The sequence below is a fragment of the Eschrichtius robustus genome, chromosome 1, assembly GCF_028021215.1.
Source record: "Eschrichtius robustus isolate mEscRob2 chromosome 1, mEscRob2.pri, whole genome shotgun sequence".
Lineage (NCBI taxonomy): Eukaryota > Metazoa > Chordata > Mammalia > Artiodactyla > Eschrichtiidae > Eschrichtius > Eschrichtius robustus.
The window spans coordinates 67,278,303-67,297,662 of NC_090824.1; the positions used below are offsets into that span (position 1 = coordinate 67,278,303).

Genomic DNA, 19,360 nt, shown 5'->3' on the forward strand with positions numbered 1-19,360 from the left:
CTAAATAATAACACACTTCTGTTTTTCACTCCTCTGTGATAAATTGTTAAGTACAGTTGCAAGAGGAAATAGATGACTATTAAATATCATCAAAGTCAATTGAAACCAGAGCGTAATACTGGCATAGCTTTTACTTAGGTCCTGAATTGATATTAGCTTCTGAAAGTTTTTAATTCTAATTAAAGCTACCAATGGGTCAAAGTAATTCCCTTGGAAAATGACATTGGGAGTTATTTCATTGCCTGTTTCACTTATTTAAAAAGCTAGGCTTAACATTTTGAAAAATAATAATGCTATAAAAATAAGAATTTTTAGTTGGATTTCAGTTGGGTTCCCAAAGTTGTTGCTTTTCAGCCTTTTAATAATTGGTGTTTCATGACCTCATTCTTCTTCCTAAATATACAACGTAGTTTTTCTAAGGTTTATATAATCCTCCCTTTTTGTACTAATTCGCTTCATTTTTATCTTTAGCTTCTCCTCTTATGGGTGCTCAGAGTTTCCCTAATTTGACCACACCTGGTACTACATCAACAGTGACTATGTCAACATCCAGTGTCACTAGCAGCAGCAATGTAGCTACAGCAACAACAGCTTTATCAGTTGGTCAGTCATTAAGTAATACTTTGACCACCAGCCTCACATCAACCTCCAGTGAGAGTGACACAGGTCAGGAAGCAGAATATTCCTTATATGGTAAGTTATAGTTTACAATATTTAGATATTTGTATAGCGACGCTTTTATTACATTTTTCTCCTTGGTTATTTTTAACCTTTGATTAGAAAAGGATAATTCTCTCTTCTTACAAATATGGCAGCTTCATATATGATGAAAAAACTCACAGTGATATGCAGGACTGTTAAGAAATTATCTGATTGTAAATAGTCGTCTAGGAACTTTTTGTGTGTCATCCTTTTTTTTTGCCTTTTGTCACTAGTAAAGTTTTATTAGAAGAACCATAATAACAGAGATATTTGATACCTTTATCAGAGAAGAAAGAAGTGTGATAGATTAATAAGCTTTGTAAATTGATAGTTCCTGTACGTTGTAATGTAAGAGGAAAAACACTCCTGTGTGTCTCCTGTACTTTTAATACTCTACTCATAGAATGCTTCACTTCTGGCATGTCGTTAGCACCAGATGTGTGTGAAGTTTTCCCACATCAGCTCAATGTCTTAAAATTTAACTCAATTCTGACACTACCTACCTACCTGGAGATAGTATCAGATCCCACAGGTTAAAGTCTTAGTTCCACAACACTAATCACAAGTCCAGGTTGTCATCTGTGCTTCTGACTGGCTGGCTATAAATTGGAAGTTTCCATGATCCCATCCTTGGGTTGGATTAATTTGCTAGAGTGGCTCACAGGACTCAGGAAAACATTTTATTTACTGGGTTACTGGTTTATTATAAAAAGGATATATAGGGAATTCCCTGGCGGTCCAGTGGTTAGGACTCCGTGCTTCCACTGCTGAGGCCCGGGGTTCGATCCCTGGTCGGGGAATGAAGATCCCACAAGCCGCGTGGTTCGGCCAAAAAAACAAACAAAAAAATGTATAACTCAGAACAGCCAGGTGGAAGAGATGCATAGGGTGAAGTCTGGAAGGGTCCCAAGCACAGGAACTTCTGTCCCCATGGAGTTTAGGGACCCTCCTGGCCTGTCAGTGTGTTCATGTCCACCAACCTGGAAGCTTTCTGAACCCCAGCCTTTTGGGATTTTTTTGGAGGCTTCATGATTTAGGCACCATTAACTAAATTATTGGCCATTGGTGACTCAATCTCCAGCTCCTCTCCTCAGAGGTCTAAGGGGTGGGATGAAAGTTCCAACCCTCTACTTGTGGTTGGTTCCACTAACGACCAGCTCCTTCCTTAGATTACCTAAGGGCTTTTTAAAAGTCTCATTAAAACAACTCTGGTTATGAATAACAAAGGACACCTCTATTGCTCTTATCTCTTAGGAAATTCCAAGAGTTTTAGGAACTCAGTGCCTAGAACAGAGGCAAAGACCAAATTTATTTTATTGTAAATCACAATATCACAACTATTACCAAAGTCTTTTGGCAATTATTCTTTATTTAGGTAACATTTGAATTTTTTTCAGATGAATTAATTTTTGCTTAGGGGGTTTTATAGTTACATTATTATAGCTTCCATGGTATGTAGTCAGTGATAAAACCATCTGATTCAATTAAAATATGTTTCTGATCACTTTATTTTATCTTACTAGAAAAGTAAAACTTTTAATACATATCATTTAATACATATCATTTAATTTAATTTAATAATTTAATTTAATACATATCATTTGATATATACTTTCGGTTTTTGTTTTTTTAAACAAAAAGGGATTCTATCCTTTGCAGACAGCTCTTTTCACTCAGTACATTGTGAAATATTTTCATATTGTTCAATGAGTTTCTAAAGCCAAGAATTGCATCTGATGTTCTATGGTTTTAGGAAAAGCATTACATTTCTCTCTTTCTACTTTAGCTATTAAATATGTATATAGCAAAATGATGATGATTGTTACACCAAAGTATTGTATATTCACTGAATAAACTTTTCTACTTTGGTTTTTCTCATGGAGGCTTTCTGCTTCTCCCTGTTAATATGTTAACTTTAAGCTTTAGTTCTAAATCATGTGAAGTGTTAAGAAAGTTGTGGGTATGCTAGTGGGAAAGAATATTGAAGAGTTAGGGCTACTGGTCGCCTTTTAAAAATTATTCTTTAGTGATTAAAATTTCCTTTTCTACGTTTCTAAAACTGGAGGACTCTTTGAGAGTGCTGCTATATGAAGGATCAGAGTAACATCTGCCTTATAAAATAATTTCTATATATGCAAACTTTGAGGGACATGATTTGATTCTGTAATATGGTCAAATGTATAAAATAAGGAGCTTTTTGAAAATATATGTATATATAATATTCTTATACTCTGATAAAAAAAGGGAAGATGAGTTAAACAAACCTCTGACTTCAGTGAATTGTAACATATAGGAGGTGGAATTTATATATACATATATATATTTTTTTCCTTTAAAAATAAACCAAAAAGTGGAATTGATTTATTTTGTATACTACCACATCATGTTCATGAGAACCACTACCTAAATTGCAGGATGGCACTTTACGTATGTTAGGGGTAATATATTTCATCAAATTTAAGATGCCATTAATTATAAGATTATCTTATGTCACTAAGGAAAAAATGTTGCCAATTTAGCTGTGAATATGCTGAAATCAGAATATGTCTTACAAGCAATGGCAAGTCACAGTAAAAGGCATTGAATTTTTAGTCCTATATAATTATTAGACTTAAAAAATTATATTTGGTTCAGAAATTTGCAAATGCAAGTTTCTACTAAATAATTATAAATTGTTTTCTGGATGTTCTTTTGGAATATAGAGTATATACTACTCTACTGTCTTCTTATCCATAGAAGTTTTTTTAATTCCAGATCCAGTAAAAACTTACCTTGTTTTAGACCCATTATTCCTCCTTTTGTTTTCAGTTCCTGTGGGGAACAGCTTCTCAGCATCTTCATTATGTGGGGCAATGTAAATTTGACCTTATCTTTACTGAAGGGTGAAGGGAAGAGATCCTAAGAAGGAGGGAGACAAAAGGGATTCAAGTTTATTGAACTTTTTTATGTGCTAGATAATTTGCATAATATGAAAGATGGTACCTAACATTATTCCATAGTAAATAGGCATTATCTTTAAGTAGTCATTATCATTAAGTAATCTCCCCAGTCACATAGATAAACTCAGGTCTCTCTCTGATCGATTTAATTCTGTTCTTTTCCCTCGTAAGATCTTTCACAGTTTATATTTATGTATTCATTTGTTTACTTTTAAATGCCTCTCTGCCCTGTAAGCTCCATGGGGGCTCAGACCATGTCTATTTTGTTTACAACTGCATATACCTGGTGGCTAACGGAATTCTTGGCACATAGTAGGTACTCAACAGATAATTGTTGACAGAGCGAATGATTCCAGTGTTCTCTTTCCACCATTTTATGTTTCCTGTGACTTGTGCAGAGAATAATGATAGGATTGTTTTTATTTTTTAACATACCCCATATTGTTGACCTTTTTAAAAATGATTTTGTAGATACAGATTTAGTTTATGACCATCCTTTATCCCATGTTGTTTTCATGCTTGTGACTATTTACCATTGTTACTCATCCGTTATGTGTGGTGGTAGAAGAGTGGCAGTACTAGATGTGGCCTTTATACTTGTCCCTTTGGAATTTTACCTTTGTATTATAAAATCAATATGCAAAGTTACTTTGTTATGCTTTGTTAATTCTGTTAAGAGGAAGATCGTTGGTTTTGTTTTCTAGATTTCCTTGATAGCTGCCGTGCCAGTACTCTGCTAGCTGAGCTAGATGATGATGAGGACTTGCCGGAGCCAGATGAGGAAGATGATGAAAATGAAGATGACAATCAGGAGGACCAAGAATACGAGGAGGTTATGGTAGAGAGAGTCCCCCATTCTCTCAACTAAGACAGGGTGTTAATAATTGAAATGAAGAGAGGAAAAGCAAAGTCCTGGTTAAACTTTGAAGCAAGCGATATGGCACCAGTATGAAAAGTGTGGTTAATTAAGAAAAGCACTTTTAATCTGAGCATTTATGACATTTTTTGGAAGAAAATAAATTGGTTATAGTTGAAAAACACTACAATGTCACATCTGATGTTTTCACAGGTTTTAAAGTGTGAAGAACTGCACTAATCCTAAAGAATATAATTTTCATGGTTCTTCCACAACAGTTATACTTAGAAATTTTTGGTACCTACTGTTTTGTAAGCAGTATCTGCATGTTATCTCATCAGTCCTTACACAGACCTATGAGACAGAGACATAGAAAACATAATTTGCCCTTATTATTTAGAGTTAAGTAGAAAAGTAGGACCCAAGCTTAGGCAGTATGATCCATAACTCTTAGTGTTTGATAACTATGATTGTCTTCAAATTGAACTGTTGCCTGAAAACGCCTTTTATTTTAACTTCTTGTATAATTTTTATTTCCCTTTATAAAATGTTTCTAGATTAAAACATGTTTTTTCATAAGTTGAGTTATAGTGGGGTGGAGAACTCCAAAAAATGCTTTTAGTATATCTTGCTTAGAAAACATATAGAATATTAGCACATTTCTTGTGAAGGTTAGTATATGATGCATGATGAATTTAAAACATTCACTTTGTAACTTTTCTGTACATGGCTAATGAATATGAAGTTTTCTAATGACAGTTTTGGTAATATAGGTTTATAGTTCAGGTCAAGGCTGAATAGGGATATATATGGGTCAGATAATTAGACATGTCTCTTTACATTTTCTGTATCAGATTCTGAGACGTCCATCCCTGCAGCGTCGAGCTGGCTCCCGCTCTGATGTAACACACCATGCTGTCACCTCTCAGCTACCACAGGTCCCAGCTGGAGCGGGGAGCCGACCTATTGGGGAGCAGGTAATATCTTTATGTTTACCTTCTCTACAGTGTATTTTTTTCCCTTTTCACAGTAAAGCACCGACTAAAATGCCTAGAAAAATATACAGCAGAGGCAGGGTGAGGGCAGGAAGCTACTAAATGGAGTTAACAAAAAGAGACTTGCCCAATTGCTTGGGTCCCATATTCCAGATGGAGTCCATGACTGTTCTACCATACATAGCGCATGCAGGAGTTTCTTACTTGAAACCTGCTCATCTTGGCCTTTGGGCGGCAGTAAACATATACTAAAATGGTTAATAGCTATTTTCTAAGTTTTCATAGTAGAGTAATAGAAGTGTTAGTCTATTAACTAACATTTATCATTAATTACGTGCTAGGCACTGTTTATGTATAGTAACTAATTCGGTCCTTTCAACAACCCTTTGAGGTGATTATTAGTCCCAATTTTCAGGTAAAGTGATTGACCTTGGAGAGGCAGCAGTGAGCCGTGGCTTGAAGCAAGGTCTTAGTTCCTTGCCCAGGAATTGAACCTGGGTAGCCTGGATGAAAACCAGGAATCCTGGCCACCAGACCAGCAGGGACTAGAAGCTAGAAGCAAATTTTCCCCTGCTCTTGGCCCCGTTGAAAAATGCATTTCTTAAGGAGGCAGAAACTGTAAAAACAGGTACAAAGTTTATTATTAGAGACACAGCACGACAAGTGGGCGAGAACACAGAGAAGCAGTTTGTTTAATTAAGACAGAAGCAAGGCAGAGATGCACACCTGGAGAGAAAGGGTGTGGGTGTCCCCCCTAATGAGGAGCGTAGTGAAGAGGCGGTTAAGTCATTTATATAGGGCAGTTCTTCCGGGTCTTTGTTTATCCTTAGCCAATTACCTGGTTTCTGTTTCCACACCTGACCTGCCCTAGGGCCCTCTCCAACATGCCTGCGCTACTTTTTTCCAAGATGGATTCCAGCCCAGAGACCTATGGGGGGCCTTGGCATCGCATATTATGGGGTGGTGCCTCCTCCTTTTTGACCCCCAAGGAGCCTTTCTGCGCATGTGCAGTGTCTCCCTCGCCCCAAGGATGGGAAATATGTGACCTCTTTATCTTTACTCAAACAGGGATTAGACCCTCTCTGTCCCGGCAGGGACTGTTATCTTAGAGTGTCCTCAGGAGACAAAGCCTGGATATTTACCCTGTTTCTGTTGTTATTTCTGTTTTGAATTACAAACAGGAGGCTGGTTTTAAATATCTAACCTTGAAGCCCACCTATCTCCTGTCTCAGGAAGTGCAAACAGGAGGCTAGTTGTAAGTGTCCAGCCTGAAGCCCATGTATCTCCTGCCTCATGATTACTAAAGATCACACATAGAAGTTTTGGATCCAGGATAAAAACCCAGACATTCTGGTTCCAGAGCTGTCAAATGTCAGTTTGATTTGTTATAAAGGTTAATTTCAATTAAGTGTTCAAAATATGAGGGGTCTATATGTGTACATTTAAGTATATAGATAATTATTATTTAAAAATTATTACATCAGACATTTACAGTATTTACAATTCATTGATCTCTTTTTTGTTGATACAAAAAGTGAAGGAGAGGAGAAAATGTTCCTTAAAAAAACTTTTATTATGGAATTTTTCAAACGTGCTAGAAGTAGAAAGAATAGTGCAGTGACTCCCCAAGAACCCATCATTTGACAGATCAACACTTTGTCGAACTTGTTTGAACTATTTGCCCCATAGTAATTTAAAGCAACTTCCAAGCACCGTATCTGTTTTGTATGTAATTCAGTATGTAATACAGTTTACACTTTTTTAAAAAAAACAGCCTATTTAAAAATAATTATACCTTCACAGGAAGTTGCAAAGATCCAAGGGTCCTGTGTGCCCTTTGTTCAGTTTCTTCCAGTGGTTACATCTTACATAATTAGAGTACAGTATCAAAACCAGGACGCTGGCATTGGTCCAATGTGTGTGTATGGTTCTTTGTCATTTTATCACGTGTAAATTTGTGTAACCATCACTAAAGCTACTTATCTTTTTTTGACTTTTCATTTAGCTTTATTACCAGATGTGTGACTCTTGAAATTTTAACCATACAGCGGCTTACTTTTTATAAACTTAAATCATTAAGAAATTTATGTATCTACACGTTTGGCTCATATTGTGCTTAAGAAATATGGTTGAATAAGGACATGTAATACCTTTAGAGAGAAGTATTTGACATATACCTTATTTTATAGATAGCGTATCACTTTAGCAGTAATGAAGTGTTTTACCTTTTAATGTTTGTACGTGGAATTTTATTTTAATAGGAAGAAGAAGAGTATGAAACTAAAGGGGGACGCCGGAGAACATGGGATGATGATTATGTACTAAAGCGGCAGTTTTCAGCTTTGGTTCCTGCTTTTGATCCTAGACCGGGTCGTACTAATGTCCAGCAGACAACTGATCTAGAAATTCCACCCCCAGGTATACTATATTTTAGTTTTTGTGGTTTAATTTTAATAGGTACCAAATAAAGTAGTACTGTATAGTTTAAAAAAGTAAGGTACTACTTGTATATGCAGGTTATAAGTAAAAGGTTTCAGGAGAAACTATATATCAGCCATGCATCCTTAAAAAAAATACAGATTTTTTTAAAAGGAGCAAATTACAGTATTTTATTTTTTATTGAAGTATAGTTGATTTACAATGTTGTGTTAGTTTCTGGTTTACAGCACAGTGATCCAGTTATACATGTATGTATTCTTTTCCATATTCTTTCCGTTACGGTTTATTACAGGATATTGAATATAGTTCCCTGTGCTATACGGTAGGACCTTGTTGTTTATATATTTTATATGTAGTAGTTTGTATCTGCTAATCCCAAACTCCTAATTTATCCCTCCCCCACCACCTTTCCTCTTTGGTAACCATAAGTTTGTTTTCTGTATTTGTGAGTCTGTTTCTGTTTCATAAATAAGTTCATTTGTATCACATTTTAGATTCTACATTATAACTGATATCATACAGTATTTGTCTTTCTCTGTCAGACTTACTTCACTTAGTATGATAATCTCTAGGTCTGTCCATGTTGGTGCAAATGGCATTATTTCATTCTTTTTTATGGCTGAGTAGTATTCTGTTGTGTATATATACACACCACATCTTTATCCATTCATCTGTCCATAGACATTTAGGTTGCTTCCATGTCTTGGCTATAAAATTATAGTATTTTAAAAACACACCGTGTTTTACATTTGTATAAATTTTAAAGCAAGGACTCATTTAAAGGTAGATAATTTGTATTCTGTTTTCTACTGGATCAAAATTGCTAAGCATTACTCCCATGCAGCTTTTACTTTGAAAAGCTATATAGTGGTTTTAGTTATGGCCTCCAGAGTCAGCCCGAGTGCCAGCTCCATCTCTTACAACTCTATTTTGGGTGTGGTAGGCACACTAATGGCCCCCTCCCAAAGATATGTAGGTCCTAACCTCTAGAATCTGTGAATATATCACCTTAACATGAGAAAAGAGACTTCGTAGATGTGATTAAGAATCTTGAGATGGAGAAATTATCCTGTTTTTCTGGGTGAGCCCAGTGTAATCACCAGTGCCCTCATAAGAGAGAAACAGGAGGGTCAGAGTCAGAGGAGATTTGACAACAGGAAGCAGCAATCACAGTGATGAGGGGCCATGAGTCAAGGAACATGGGAGGACTCTGGATGCTAGAAAACTCAAGGAAATGGATTCTTCCCTAGAGCCTCCAAAAGGAACAAAGCCTTGCCCAACCCATTTTAGATTTCTGGCCTCTAGAATTACAAGATAATACATTTGTGTTGTTTTAAACCACTCAGTTGTGGTAATTTGTTATAGCAGCAATAGGAAACTAATACACTGGGCAAATCCCCTAATCTGTGTAAGCCTGGCTTTCCTTATCTCTTATATGGGGAAAATAAAGTCCTTGTTTGACAAGGTAGTTAAAAGGTTTAAATGAGGTGAGATATGTAAAGTGTCTAGCATGGTACCTGATGTGTGTCTCAATAAATGTCAGCTATTGTAATCAGTATATTATCCTTCAAGAAGACTTAAATGTTACTGTGGAATGTACTTTTTACTTGATAAAAAGATACCTATGTTAAATATGAACATAAGTGCAGTTTATAGTATAATGTGAGGTATATGATGTAGGATGATGGTGAGAATGAGTATGAATCAAGATGTTCCAAGGTCCCTTCAAAAAGGAAAACCTATTCTAGGGAGTATAAATAGGTACAGCTTTTCGATAGAGTTCTTTAGCAATGTATTTCATATTTTTACTACTACAGATTGGTACTATAGAAGTATTAGCTCTGCACTCAGATGACTACAGAAGTATTTTTTAAAAATTGGAAATGACCTTCATTATGTCTGATAACAGATATGGTTCTGGTAAAGTACAATGGGATGTCATGCAGTGTATAAAACAATACTTTATAAAACTATATCATGATATGAGGAAAAGATTCCTGAGATTAAAAAAAAGAGTGCATCACTAAATACATATGAAACTAATTGTATTTGTGTGTGTGTGTGTTTACCTTGTAACAGACTCATTCAATGTAAGCAAAAGGTTGATAGGTCTTTAACTGAGTATGTGGTTTTCTCTGTATGTAGTATTATTAATAATTTTAGTTTTCTCATTCATAAAAATAAAATGTTCTGAAATATACAATTATCATGTATATCCTAATAAAAACTAGAGATTCGTATCATATGTATAAATTCTTCTCTAGTACACTGTCTTTAACCTAATTGTATTCTTCCCATTTTAAAAAAACAAAAATATTGAGGCCAGGAGAATCTTTTTTTTTTTTTTTTTTTATAAGATTGACACTAGCTATAGGTTTTTTTTTAATATATAAATAAATTTATTTATTTATTTATTTATTTATTTTGGGCTGCACTGGGTCTTCGTTGTTGCGCGGGGGCTTTCTCTAGTTGCAGTGAGCCGGGGCGCTGTGCGCGGGCTTCTAGTTGCGGTGGCTTCTCTTGTTGCGGAGCATGGGCTCTAGGCACGTGGGCTTCAGTAGTTGTGGCTTGCGGGCTCTAGAGCTCAGGCTCAGCAGTTGTGGCGCACGGGCTTAGTTGCTCCGCAGCACGTGGTATCTTCCCTGACCAGGAACCAGTGCTCAAACCCGTGTCCCCTGCATTGGCAGGCAGATTCTTAACCACTCTGCCACCAGGGAAGTCCCCAGGAGAATCTTAAGTAGCTGACATCTTTAGCTGATATACGGCAGAAACATTTAGATTTCATGTAACCTGTCTCTTGGTGCAGTGCTCTTTCTGGACTGCTTATTTTAGTGTAATTGTTTTTCATATCTTCCATATTTTTAGGAACACCTCATTCAGAGCTCTTGGAAGAGGTTGAATGTACTCCGTCACCTCGATTAGCCCTCACTTTGAAAGTAACAGGTCTTGGAACAACTCGTGAAGTTGAATTACCACTCACTAATTTCAGATCAACCATCTTTTACTATGTGCAGAAATTGCTTCAGTTGTCGTGTAACGGCAATGTGAAATCAGATAAACTTAGGCGTATTTGGGAGCCAACATACACGTAAGAGATTTTAACTTAATGTTTTAAGTAGATATTTTCATAGTGTATGAGCCAAGAAATATTTTCTATATTTTGTATTATAGGAACAGAAAAGATTTAGTTCTCTTGGTTTACAGGAACAGATAAGAGCATTTCTGACTACGGATGGAGAAAGGTTAAAGCTTACAACTGGGAGGAACTTTAGAAATAATCTAGACTAGCTCCTTATGTAATAATTGTTGAACTCTTTGACTGGGATTGTGTATGAAGTAGTAAATATTTTCTGTTATTTGCTTTGGGGTCTGTGAGTTAAACCTGCCTCTCTTTGTTCATTCATTTATTCATTCAGTAAATAATTATCAATGACCTTTGGCAAATTTATTTAACATTATAGTACCTCGTTTTCTAATCTGTAAAATGAGAGTGGTTGTGAGGAATCAATGAATTAATATATGTAGATTCAGTACTGTATGAGATGTAGAGGGTGCTCAGTATTACCTATAATAATATTTGTTATTTAATAATATAAATAATTTAATATTATAAATAATTATAGTCATCCTATGTAACTTCACTTTTCTTAGTTTATTTTTCTGATGTTCTCTTAACATCACTGATAATCTTAGATAATGTCCAATAAAGTAATCTAGGTCTTTTTGAGATAGAACAGAAGGTCGTCATGGCATTCTCATCCTTCAGTTTTTATTGGAATATAAAATTTGATCTCAACTGCCTCTTGGTCCTTGTTATTCTTATCCTTCTTTCCATCTAGACACAGATGCGAACACATCTTATTTTATTTTTACAACAATGTATGGAAGTTACAATACAAGATATGGCATATTACTTTATATCTTTAAAAGTTCTAGGTTTGATATATGCTTTCTTCTTAATAATGCTCAATTTATAAACCATAACTCTTTTTCAGGAATATGATTCCTGCTATTCCCTATGTTTAACAAATTAATATGTTTTCTTATAAATTCTCCCTGAGTTCAGTATTTCATGTAAGCATATAGCTAATGAATGTCCTCATTCATACATGTTTTTAAAGAATTGAAGGCTTATTAGAAATAACCACAAATCATTTGATTTATGAATTAACTTGAATAATATTTTCATATTTAGAATTATGTACAGAGAAATGAAGGATTCTGACAAAGAAAAGGAAAATGGAAAAATGGTAAGTTATTTTTAGGAAATGAGTCTTGCTCTTGGCTACTTAGTAAAAGAAAAAGAAAAGCAAAGAAAAACTAATGCTGTGTTTCAATTGAACAATTAAGGGAGAAATCAGCAACATGGGATTCTTTAGATTAGGTTAAATGCATGATCTTAAAGCTACCTTATGTAATGCATGTGAACTAGCATAGACTTTGTAATCAGGAAAGGCCAACGTTTCGTTTTTCCTATTGTAGGGTTGTTGGTCTATAGAGCATGTGGAACAGTATCTTGGCACTGATGAATTACCAAAGAATGACTTGATAACCTACCTGCAGAAGAATGCAGACACTGCTTTCCTGCGCCACTGGAAATTAACTGGCACTAATAAAAGTATTAGGAAAAACAGAAATTGTTCTCAGCTCATAGCTGCATATAAGGTATATATTGGCATCAAAACACTATTTTGATTGGGAATGGCTTTGTGCTTTGCAGCTTTTTAAATGTTCTTGAGGAAGAGCAGTTCATTGGGACATACTAAAAAAAAGAAGTTGAATTAACATTGTTAATATGCCAATGCTAAAATTTCAAATATGGTTTGTGGCATTGGATGTAAATACGTAGTTTTAACTGTGGCTTTTAGTGGTTATATTTTGAGAATTTTCTTGGTTTAGAACAAAGTTTGGTTAAGCTTTGACTTGGGTGATACTGTTTTTATTTTAAAAGAAGGCAATTCTTTGAAGAATTCCAGCCTTTTCACATTAATACTAATAGGATGATATATTTATTGCTTTTCTTGAAAATGATTAATGGCTAGTTTTCCTAATTGTTTCTTTAGGATTTTTGTGAGCATGGAACAAAGTCTGGGTTAAACCAGGGGGCCATTTCTACTCTTCAAAGTAGTGATATTCTTAATTTGACAAAAGAACAACCTCAGGCCAAAGCAGGCAATGGACAGAATTCTTGTGGAGTAGAAGATGTCCTTCAGCTTCTGCGTATTCTGTATATAGTTGCAAATGACCCTTATTCAAGAATATCCCAAGAAGGTCTGTAAGAAGCCTTGTTTCATTTCTGTGGCATTTTTAAAAGCAAGTCAGTTTATATTTTTATTAATTTTATTACTTTTACAGAAGGTGATGAGCAGCCTCAGTTTACTTTTCCACCAGATGAATTCACTAGCAAAAAAATCACAACAAAAATTTTGCAGCAGATTGAGGTAATAAAACCAGATAGTTGAACTCTTCAGTCTGTTGGACTTTGAATGTATTGCCTCTCCTTCCTTTTCTACCTCACGCCATCTCTCCTGTTAAGAATTGACTCCTTTTTGTCTTTTTTCATAATTGCTTTAAGACATTGTTATTTGTTAATTTGCAGGAACCATTGGCATTGGCAAGTGGGGCTCTGCCAGACTGGTGTGAACAATTAACCAGCAAGTGTCCTTTTCTAATACCATTTGAAACTAGACAGCTGTATTTCACATGTACAGCATTTGGTGCATCAAGGTAGGAGGTGTATCGTTTTACATTTTTAGAATAAATGTGTTTTTAAATGTTTTATATAAGCTCAAAATGTACATATATACTTTATATCAAGATTGATGAAGGGAATATATTGTTTTCTCGTAAAGAGTTGTCGACATTTGGGAATTCCCTGGTGGTCCAGTGGTTTAGACCCCATACTTTCATTGCCAAGGGCATGGGTTCAATTCCTGGTGGGGGAACGAAGATCCCGCAAGCTGTGAGGTATGGCCAAAAAAAAAAAAAAAAAAAAGAGTTGTCAACATTTAAACATTTTTTGATTTCCAGTTGGATATAAGCTCTCTTGAAGCAGTGTGGATTGAAGTACTGTGTTTCCCATTAGCTAGCATTTATTGTACAGTATTTAAGTGGCTTACATAAATTATTAGTTGCTGAAATTCCCAGGAATACAAAATTTAATGCTTGCAAATAGCTTTGATAACATTAGAAATATATCTTCTGGCCCTTATTTTTCTCTTACTACCATCTAACATACCATTTTACTTCTTTTTGTTTTTCTGTCTCCTTCACTAGATGAGAGTTTCATGAGGGCAGGAATTTCTGGCAGTTTTGTTCACTGCTCTAGCTGCAGTGTATAGCACATTGTAGGCGCTCGGTAAATACTTGTTGAGTGATTGAATACCCAGAGTACTTTCAAAGTAGATGTAGAAAAGTTATAATTTAAATGGAGCTGCCTGTTGCCCTAAGTTACATTGTTGTATGTACCATTTCATATCATTTACCAAGCATTTACACACATAGCACTATAGGCCCGCTGTGATTAATGGCATTGGTTATGATTTTTATTTTATATGTGTGGGTTTGTTTTTTTTTGTTTTTTTGAGCTTTTTTTTTCAATTTTTAAAAAAAAATTTGGCTGCACCACACAGCTTGCAGGATCTCAAGTTCCATGACCAGGTATTGAACGTGGGCCATGGCAGTGAAAGCCCCGAATCCTAACCACTAGACCACTAGGGAACTCCCTGATTTTTATTTTATAGATGAGGAAACTGATTCTCAAAGTACATAGCTGATTGGCCTGAGAGTACCAAAAATATTGTAGCACACAGGAGAGTAGATCTTTCATCTTCTTATTCTTAATTCAAGATTCTTTCTCCCATCCTAGATGGGTTAACTCTGCATTGTTAAAAAGAAAATGTTTCAAAATCACAACACTGTTTCTGTGTTGGCTTTCAATTTGTATCACAGTAATAAAGATAGCTTAACCATTTTTTACATTCTCTGATTTAGGAAATGTTTATATTTTATGTATTATGAGTTTGTCTATATTTTTATGTGTTGTGTGGGGTTGGACCACAGACCTTTATTTTGATCTGTTAATTGCTAAAGTAAAAAGGGAAAATATAGACTCAGTATTTTCTCAATTTGTTTAAGGAAATAAGATTAGTATATTTGGTTATCTGATAAAATACTATTTTTAAAAAATTCGTAAATCTTTGAATTTTGTTGCTGTTTTAGTAGTATATTCAGCTGTTGCTGTATGCTACAACTACATAGGTATTTTTCTATTTCAGAGCAATAGTGTGGTTACAAAACCGACGTGAGGCCACTGTGGAAAGAACAAGGACCACAAGTAGTGTAAGGCGAGATGATCCTGGAGAGTTTCGTGTTGGTCGTCTCAAGCATGAAAGAGTAAAAGTTCCACGTGGTGAATCACTGATGGAGTGGGCTGAGAATGTCATGCAAATACATGCAGATCGGAAATCAGTTCTTGAGGTACCTCTATATAATTTCTTTTAGTGTGCAGGACTGACAATTAGAGAACCAGTCTGTGTCTTCCACCACATAAAAAACTGCATTAGATAGAAGTGTAGATGGATTTCTCTGCCCTCTGTGCAAAGGCCTTCTCCTCTGGCAGAGCATCTTTCATAAGAGGATGTCAGCTCACCTCCTCAGGGGTCAGGATCTCGTGGCTTAATGAGCAGCAAAGAATATCTTCACTCATGAAGATATTGAGAGATGTTGTAGCAAATGGCGGTAAGAAATTCAATATATTTACTGCAGAAATGTTATTGTGGGCATTGTTGATTATATCCTATATACATATTATTCCTTATATATGAGAGACAAGGAAAGAAATACCTCTCCTGTCACAGATGTCAGCCACCTGGTTTGTTTATTTTTGGATCACAGACTGATTATGATAAATACATCTCTAGAAAATTTATAAGGCTTATGGTTTTCACTTTAAAATTTCTGTGCCTGGGACTTCCCTGGCAGTCCAGTGGTTAGGACTCCATGCTTCCACTTCAGGGAGCACAGGTTCAATCCCTATCCGGGGAACTAAGATCCCTCATGCCGCCAGCTCACGCCCCCACCCCCAAAAAAAGAATTTTCTATGCCTTCATCTTATTCTTCTTACCCATATAGCCCTCTAACCCAGATAATTCTCAATTATTATTATTATTTTTTAAACATGCACTGTGTGTTTTTGTAAGCTGCCTCAAATAATTTTTGGAATACACGGAGTATGGATAAAAAACCTTTAAAGTGATTGCCTAAAGTCAGAAATAAGTGGAAGAGTTTAGGTTTTGGTGTCAAGTAGACACGCGTGCGCATGCACACACATATAAATCTGTATACCATCATTTCCTCAAGCAAATGATATATAACCTCTTTATCTGAAATTTGTTTTCCTTTGGTATGAAAAGGACATGATAATTTATTTTGTAGGTTTGTTGCGAGAAGTAAGTTGATGTATGAACAATGCTCACCCCAGTGTTTAAATATGGAATAGCATACAACAAATCAAATTTCTCTTTAGAAAAACTGGAATAAAAACTTCTGTGTGGCTTATATTATACTGCTACTATAAAAAAAAAAAGTATATTACAGTAGGACTGGATTTTGGCAAGAATGGGATCATTAACATTTTTTTTAAGCTTACTTTCCCCCATAATTTATTTGTTCATGTTTAGGTTGAATTTTTAGGAGAAGAAGGAACTGGCTTGGGGCCCACATTGGAATTTTATGCTCTGGTGGCAGCAGAATTCCAGAGAACTGATTTAGGAGCTTGGCTTTGTGATGATAACTTTCCAGATGATGAATCTCGTCATGTAAGATTTACTTCCCATTTTGTGATTTGATTTGCGATTCTGCTTTTAGAAAGTTAAAAATCAGTTATGCTTCCAGAATGTAAGCCAGGTTTTCTGACTCTACTTTTATTATTGAATAATCCTGATATTATTAAAATGCTTTTAAAGGGTAAAATTTAGTCTATAAAACCTATTTAATGAAATGTGTTTACAGATACTTATAGATAGCGGAATTAAGATGTTTAATGTTTATGGATCTTTTCCTTTTTTTTGCATTTCTCCCTCTAAAAAATTAGGTCGATCTTGGAGGTGGATTGAAACCTCCTGGATACTATGTTCAGAGATCATGTGGACTGTTTACAGCTCCATTTCCACAAGATAGTGATGAGCTTGAAAGGATCACAAAACTCTTTCATTTCCTTGGAATTTTCTTGGCCAAATGCATTCAAGACAATAGACTTGTGGACTTACCTATTTCTAAACCTTTCTTTAAACTTATGTGTATGGGTGACATTAAAAGCAATATGAGTAAACTGATTTATGAGTCACGAGGTGATAGAGACTTACACTGTACTGAAAGTCAGTCTGAAGCCTCTACAGAAGAAGGTCATGATTCACTCTCAGTAGGAAGCTTTGAAGAGGATTCAAAATCAGAATTTATTCTAGATCCCCCCAAACCAAAACCCCCAGCTTGGTTTAATGGAATTTTAACTTGGGAAGACTTTGAACTAGTAAACCCACACAGAGCCAGATTTTTAAAAGAAATTAAAGACCTTGCTATCAAGAGGCGCCAGATTTTAAGCAACAAAGGACTTTCTGAAGATGAGAAGAATACAAAATTACAAGAACTAGTGCTGAAGAATCCATCAGGTTCTGGGCCTCCACTTAGCATAGAGGATTTAGGGTAAGCTTTATATATATATATATATATATATATATATATATATATATACTCTTCAACCTAATGGATGAATAAATTCTAAAGCTTTTGTTCCTTTGTCTTCACTGATTTGCAATATATGAATATACAGTCTGTTAACAATAAGATGCTTTAGGAAATATCGATTTTTGATTTGATCCTTTGATTTGTTAATATTATAAAGAGAGCACTCAGAATACCAGAATATAGTTTATTAATCATCAGATGTCTGAAAGATTATCTGATTTATCAAATTTGCTAACTATATATATCTTGTATAAACAGTCCAAAGCCAATAATATTTTGACAAATTCATTAGCTAATTGATATATATAGCCTACTTGAAAAACCTCAGAATAGTTTGCTTTGTATGTAAGCCTTATCCCCAGTGGCTGCATTAACTAACTCAGATGCTGTAGATCTTTTGATAAAATTCTATTAATTTATATACATGTAATTATTATACCCTTGGTATGTTAAACTGTGATTTTGGGATTGACTGCAAGGCTTTGCTGTCTTTTTCTTCCTTCCTTCCTTTCCTTCTTTCTTTGATGATAACATTGAGAAGTTGTGTTTGATTAAGTTGTTCATATGTTCAAGGTCTGACGTGAGGCGGGGGTAAAAACAGAGCATGAACAACTTTAGTAAAAAAAATAGTTACTTTTGCAAAAAAAAAAAAAATCTTGTAAACATGTTGCTACCATAATTCATTACAAAAATCCATAGTTTATTAATTTTGTGCCTAAGGAGGAAGTGAAACATGAAAGGTGATGTTTCATGCAATGCTTGCAAAGCCAGGTTTGGTAAACAGTTGGCCAAATAGTTTTTGTGCACACGGTTTTGCATTTTAAAAGGCCCCATACCTAACATCTAAGCTGGAATAGTGATTTTGTTATTGTTGGGGGTTGGGGGAGGTGCTCATGGTTTTGGCGGCAGTGTTTTAAAAATTAAACACCAATGATAGCTGAATGTTAATCTAATCCTTTTCTGTCCTCCCAGTTTAAATTTCCAGTTTTGCCCTTCCTCAAGAATATATGGTTTTACAGCTGTGGATCTCAAGCCAAGTGGTGAAGATGAGGTACAAATTTTGCTTTTGATGTATTTGTAAGTCCAGAAAAATCCTCTTAATGAGGCCAGTTGTACTAGGCGCTACTGAAATATTCCTAGATATTAACAATTACGTTGACAAATTTTCCTTTGCAGATGGTAACAATGGATAATGCAGAAGAATATGTGGATTTGATGTTTGACTTTTGTATGCATATGGGTATTCAGAAACAGATGGAAGCCTTTAGAGGTAATTTTTAAGGCTCTTTAGTTGAATCTCTCTCCTTTTACTTTGAGACAGCTGAAATTAAGGTACTGCTATGCTCAAAAATTGCTAGTAATCTCTAGATTTGCCCTCTAGTTTTTTGTCTTCCCAACAGTTAGGTCCTGCAGAGTACTCAGAACAGGTTGGAACATTTTCAAGCTGTAGCATACCCTCAGCTTGGTCCTCCTGAGTAATGAGGGACCCACTTTTGGCTTCTAGTTTTTCATTTGTTAAGTGGATATAATGTTGCATACTTTCAATATTACATGATCAAGATGAGTTAAACTATGTTAGAACCTAAATTCTTCAAGTAAAGATTGACGCAAAATACACTGGACTGTTTATCACTTACTAGTTTTAAAAATGAGAACATAGCCTTGGCTGGCTTATATGACATAAA

The 19,360-nt window shown here is 35.2% G+C and overlaps 1 protein-coding gene across 4 annotated transcripts in view; it reads left to right on the top strand.

Moving 5' to 3' along the window:
* Window positions 1–19,360, top strand: part of HECTD1 (HECT domain E3 ubiquitin protein ligase 1) — a 91,071-nt gene that overhangs the window by 68,567 nt on the left and 3,144 nt on the right. For 3 of the 4 annotated variants that reach the window (XM_068546443.1, XM_068546460.1, XM_068546470.1), the window contains 15 exons: window positions 472–693; window positions 4,346–4,479; window positions 5,352–5,474; window positions 7,754–7,910; window positions 10,797–11,019; window positions 12,127–12,181; window positions 12,414–12,596; window positions 12,995–13,202; window positions 13,287–13,372; window positions 13,531–13,658; window positions 15,209–15,410; window positions 16,613–16,750; window positions 17,026–17,633; window positions 18,648–18,726; window positions 18,852–18,945. In XM_068546443.1, coding sequence (XP_068402544.1) covers window positions 472–693; window positions 4,346–4,479; window positions 5,352–5,474; window positions 7,754–7,910; window positions 10,797–11,019; window positions 12,127–12,181; window positions 12,414–12,596; window positions 12,995–13,202; window positions 13,287–13,372; window positions 13,531–13,658; window positions 15,209–15,410; window positions 16,613–16,750; window positions 17,026–17,633; window positions 18,648–18,726; window positions 18,852–18,945 — 2,640 coding nt within the window. The remainder of the gene's footprint in view (window positions 1–471; window positions 694–4,345; window positions 4,480–5,351; window positions 5,475–7,753; window positions 7,911–10,796; window positions 11,020–12,126; window positions 12,182–12,413; window positions 12,597–12,994; window positions 13,203–13,286; window positions 13,373–13,530; window positions 13,659–15,208; window positions 15,411–16,612; window positions 16,751–17,025; window positions 17,634–18,647; window positions 18,727–18,851; window positions 18,946–19,360) is intronic. The other variant, XM_068546451.1, reaches the window with a different exon arrangement.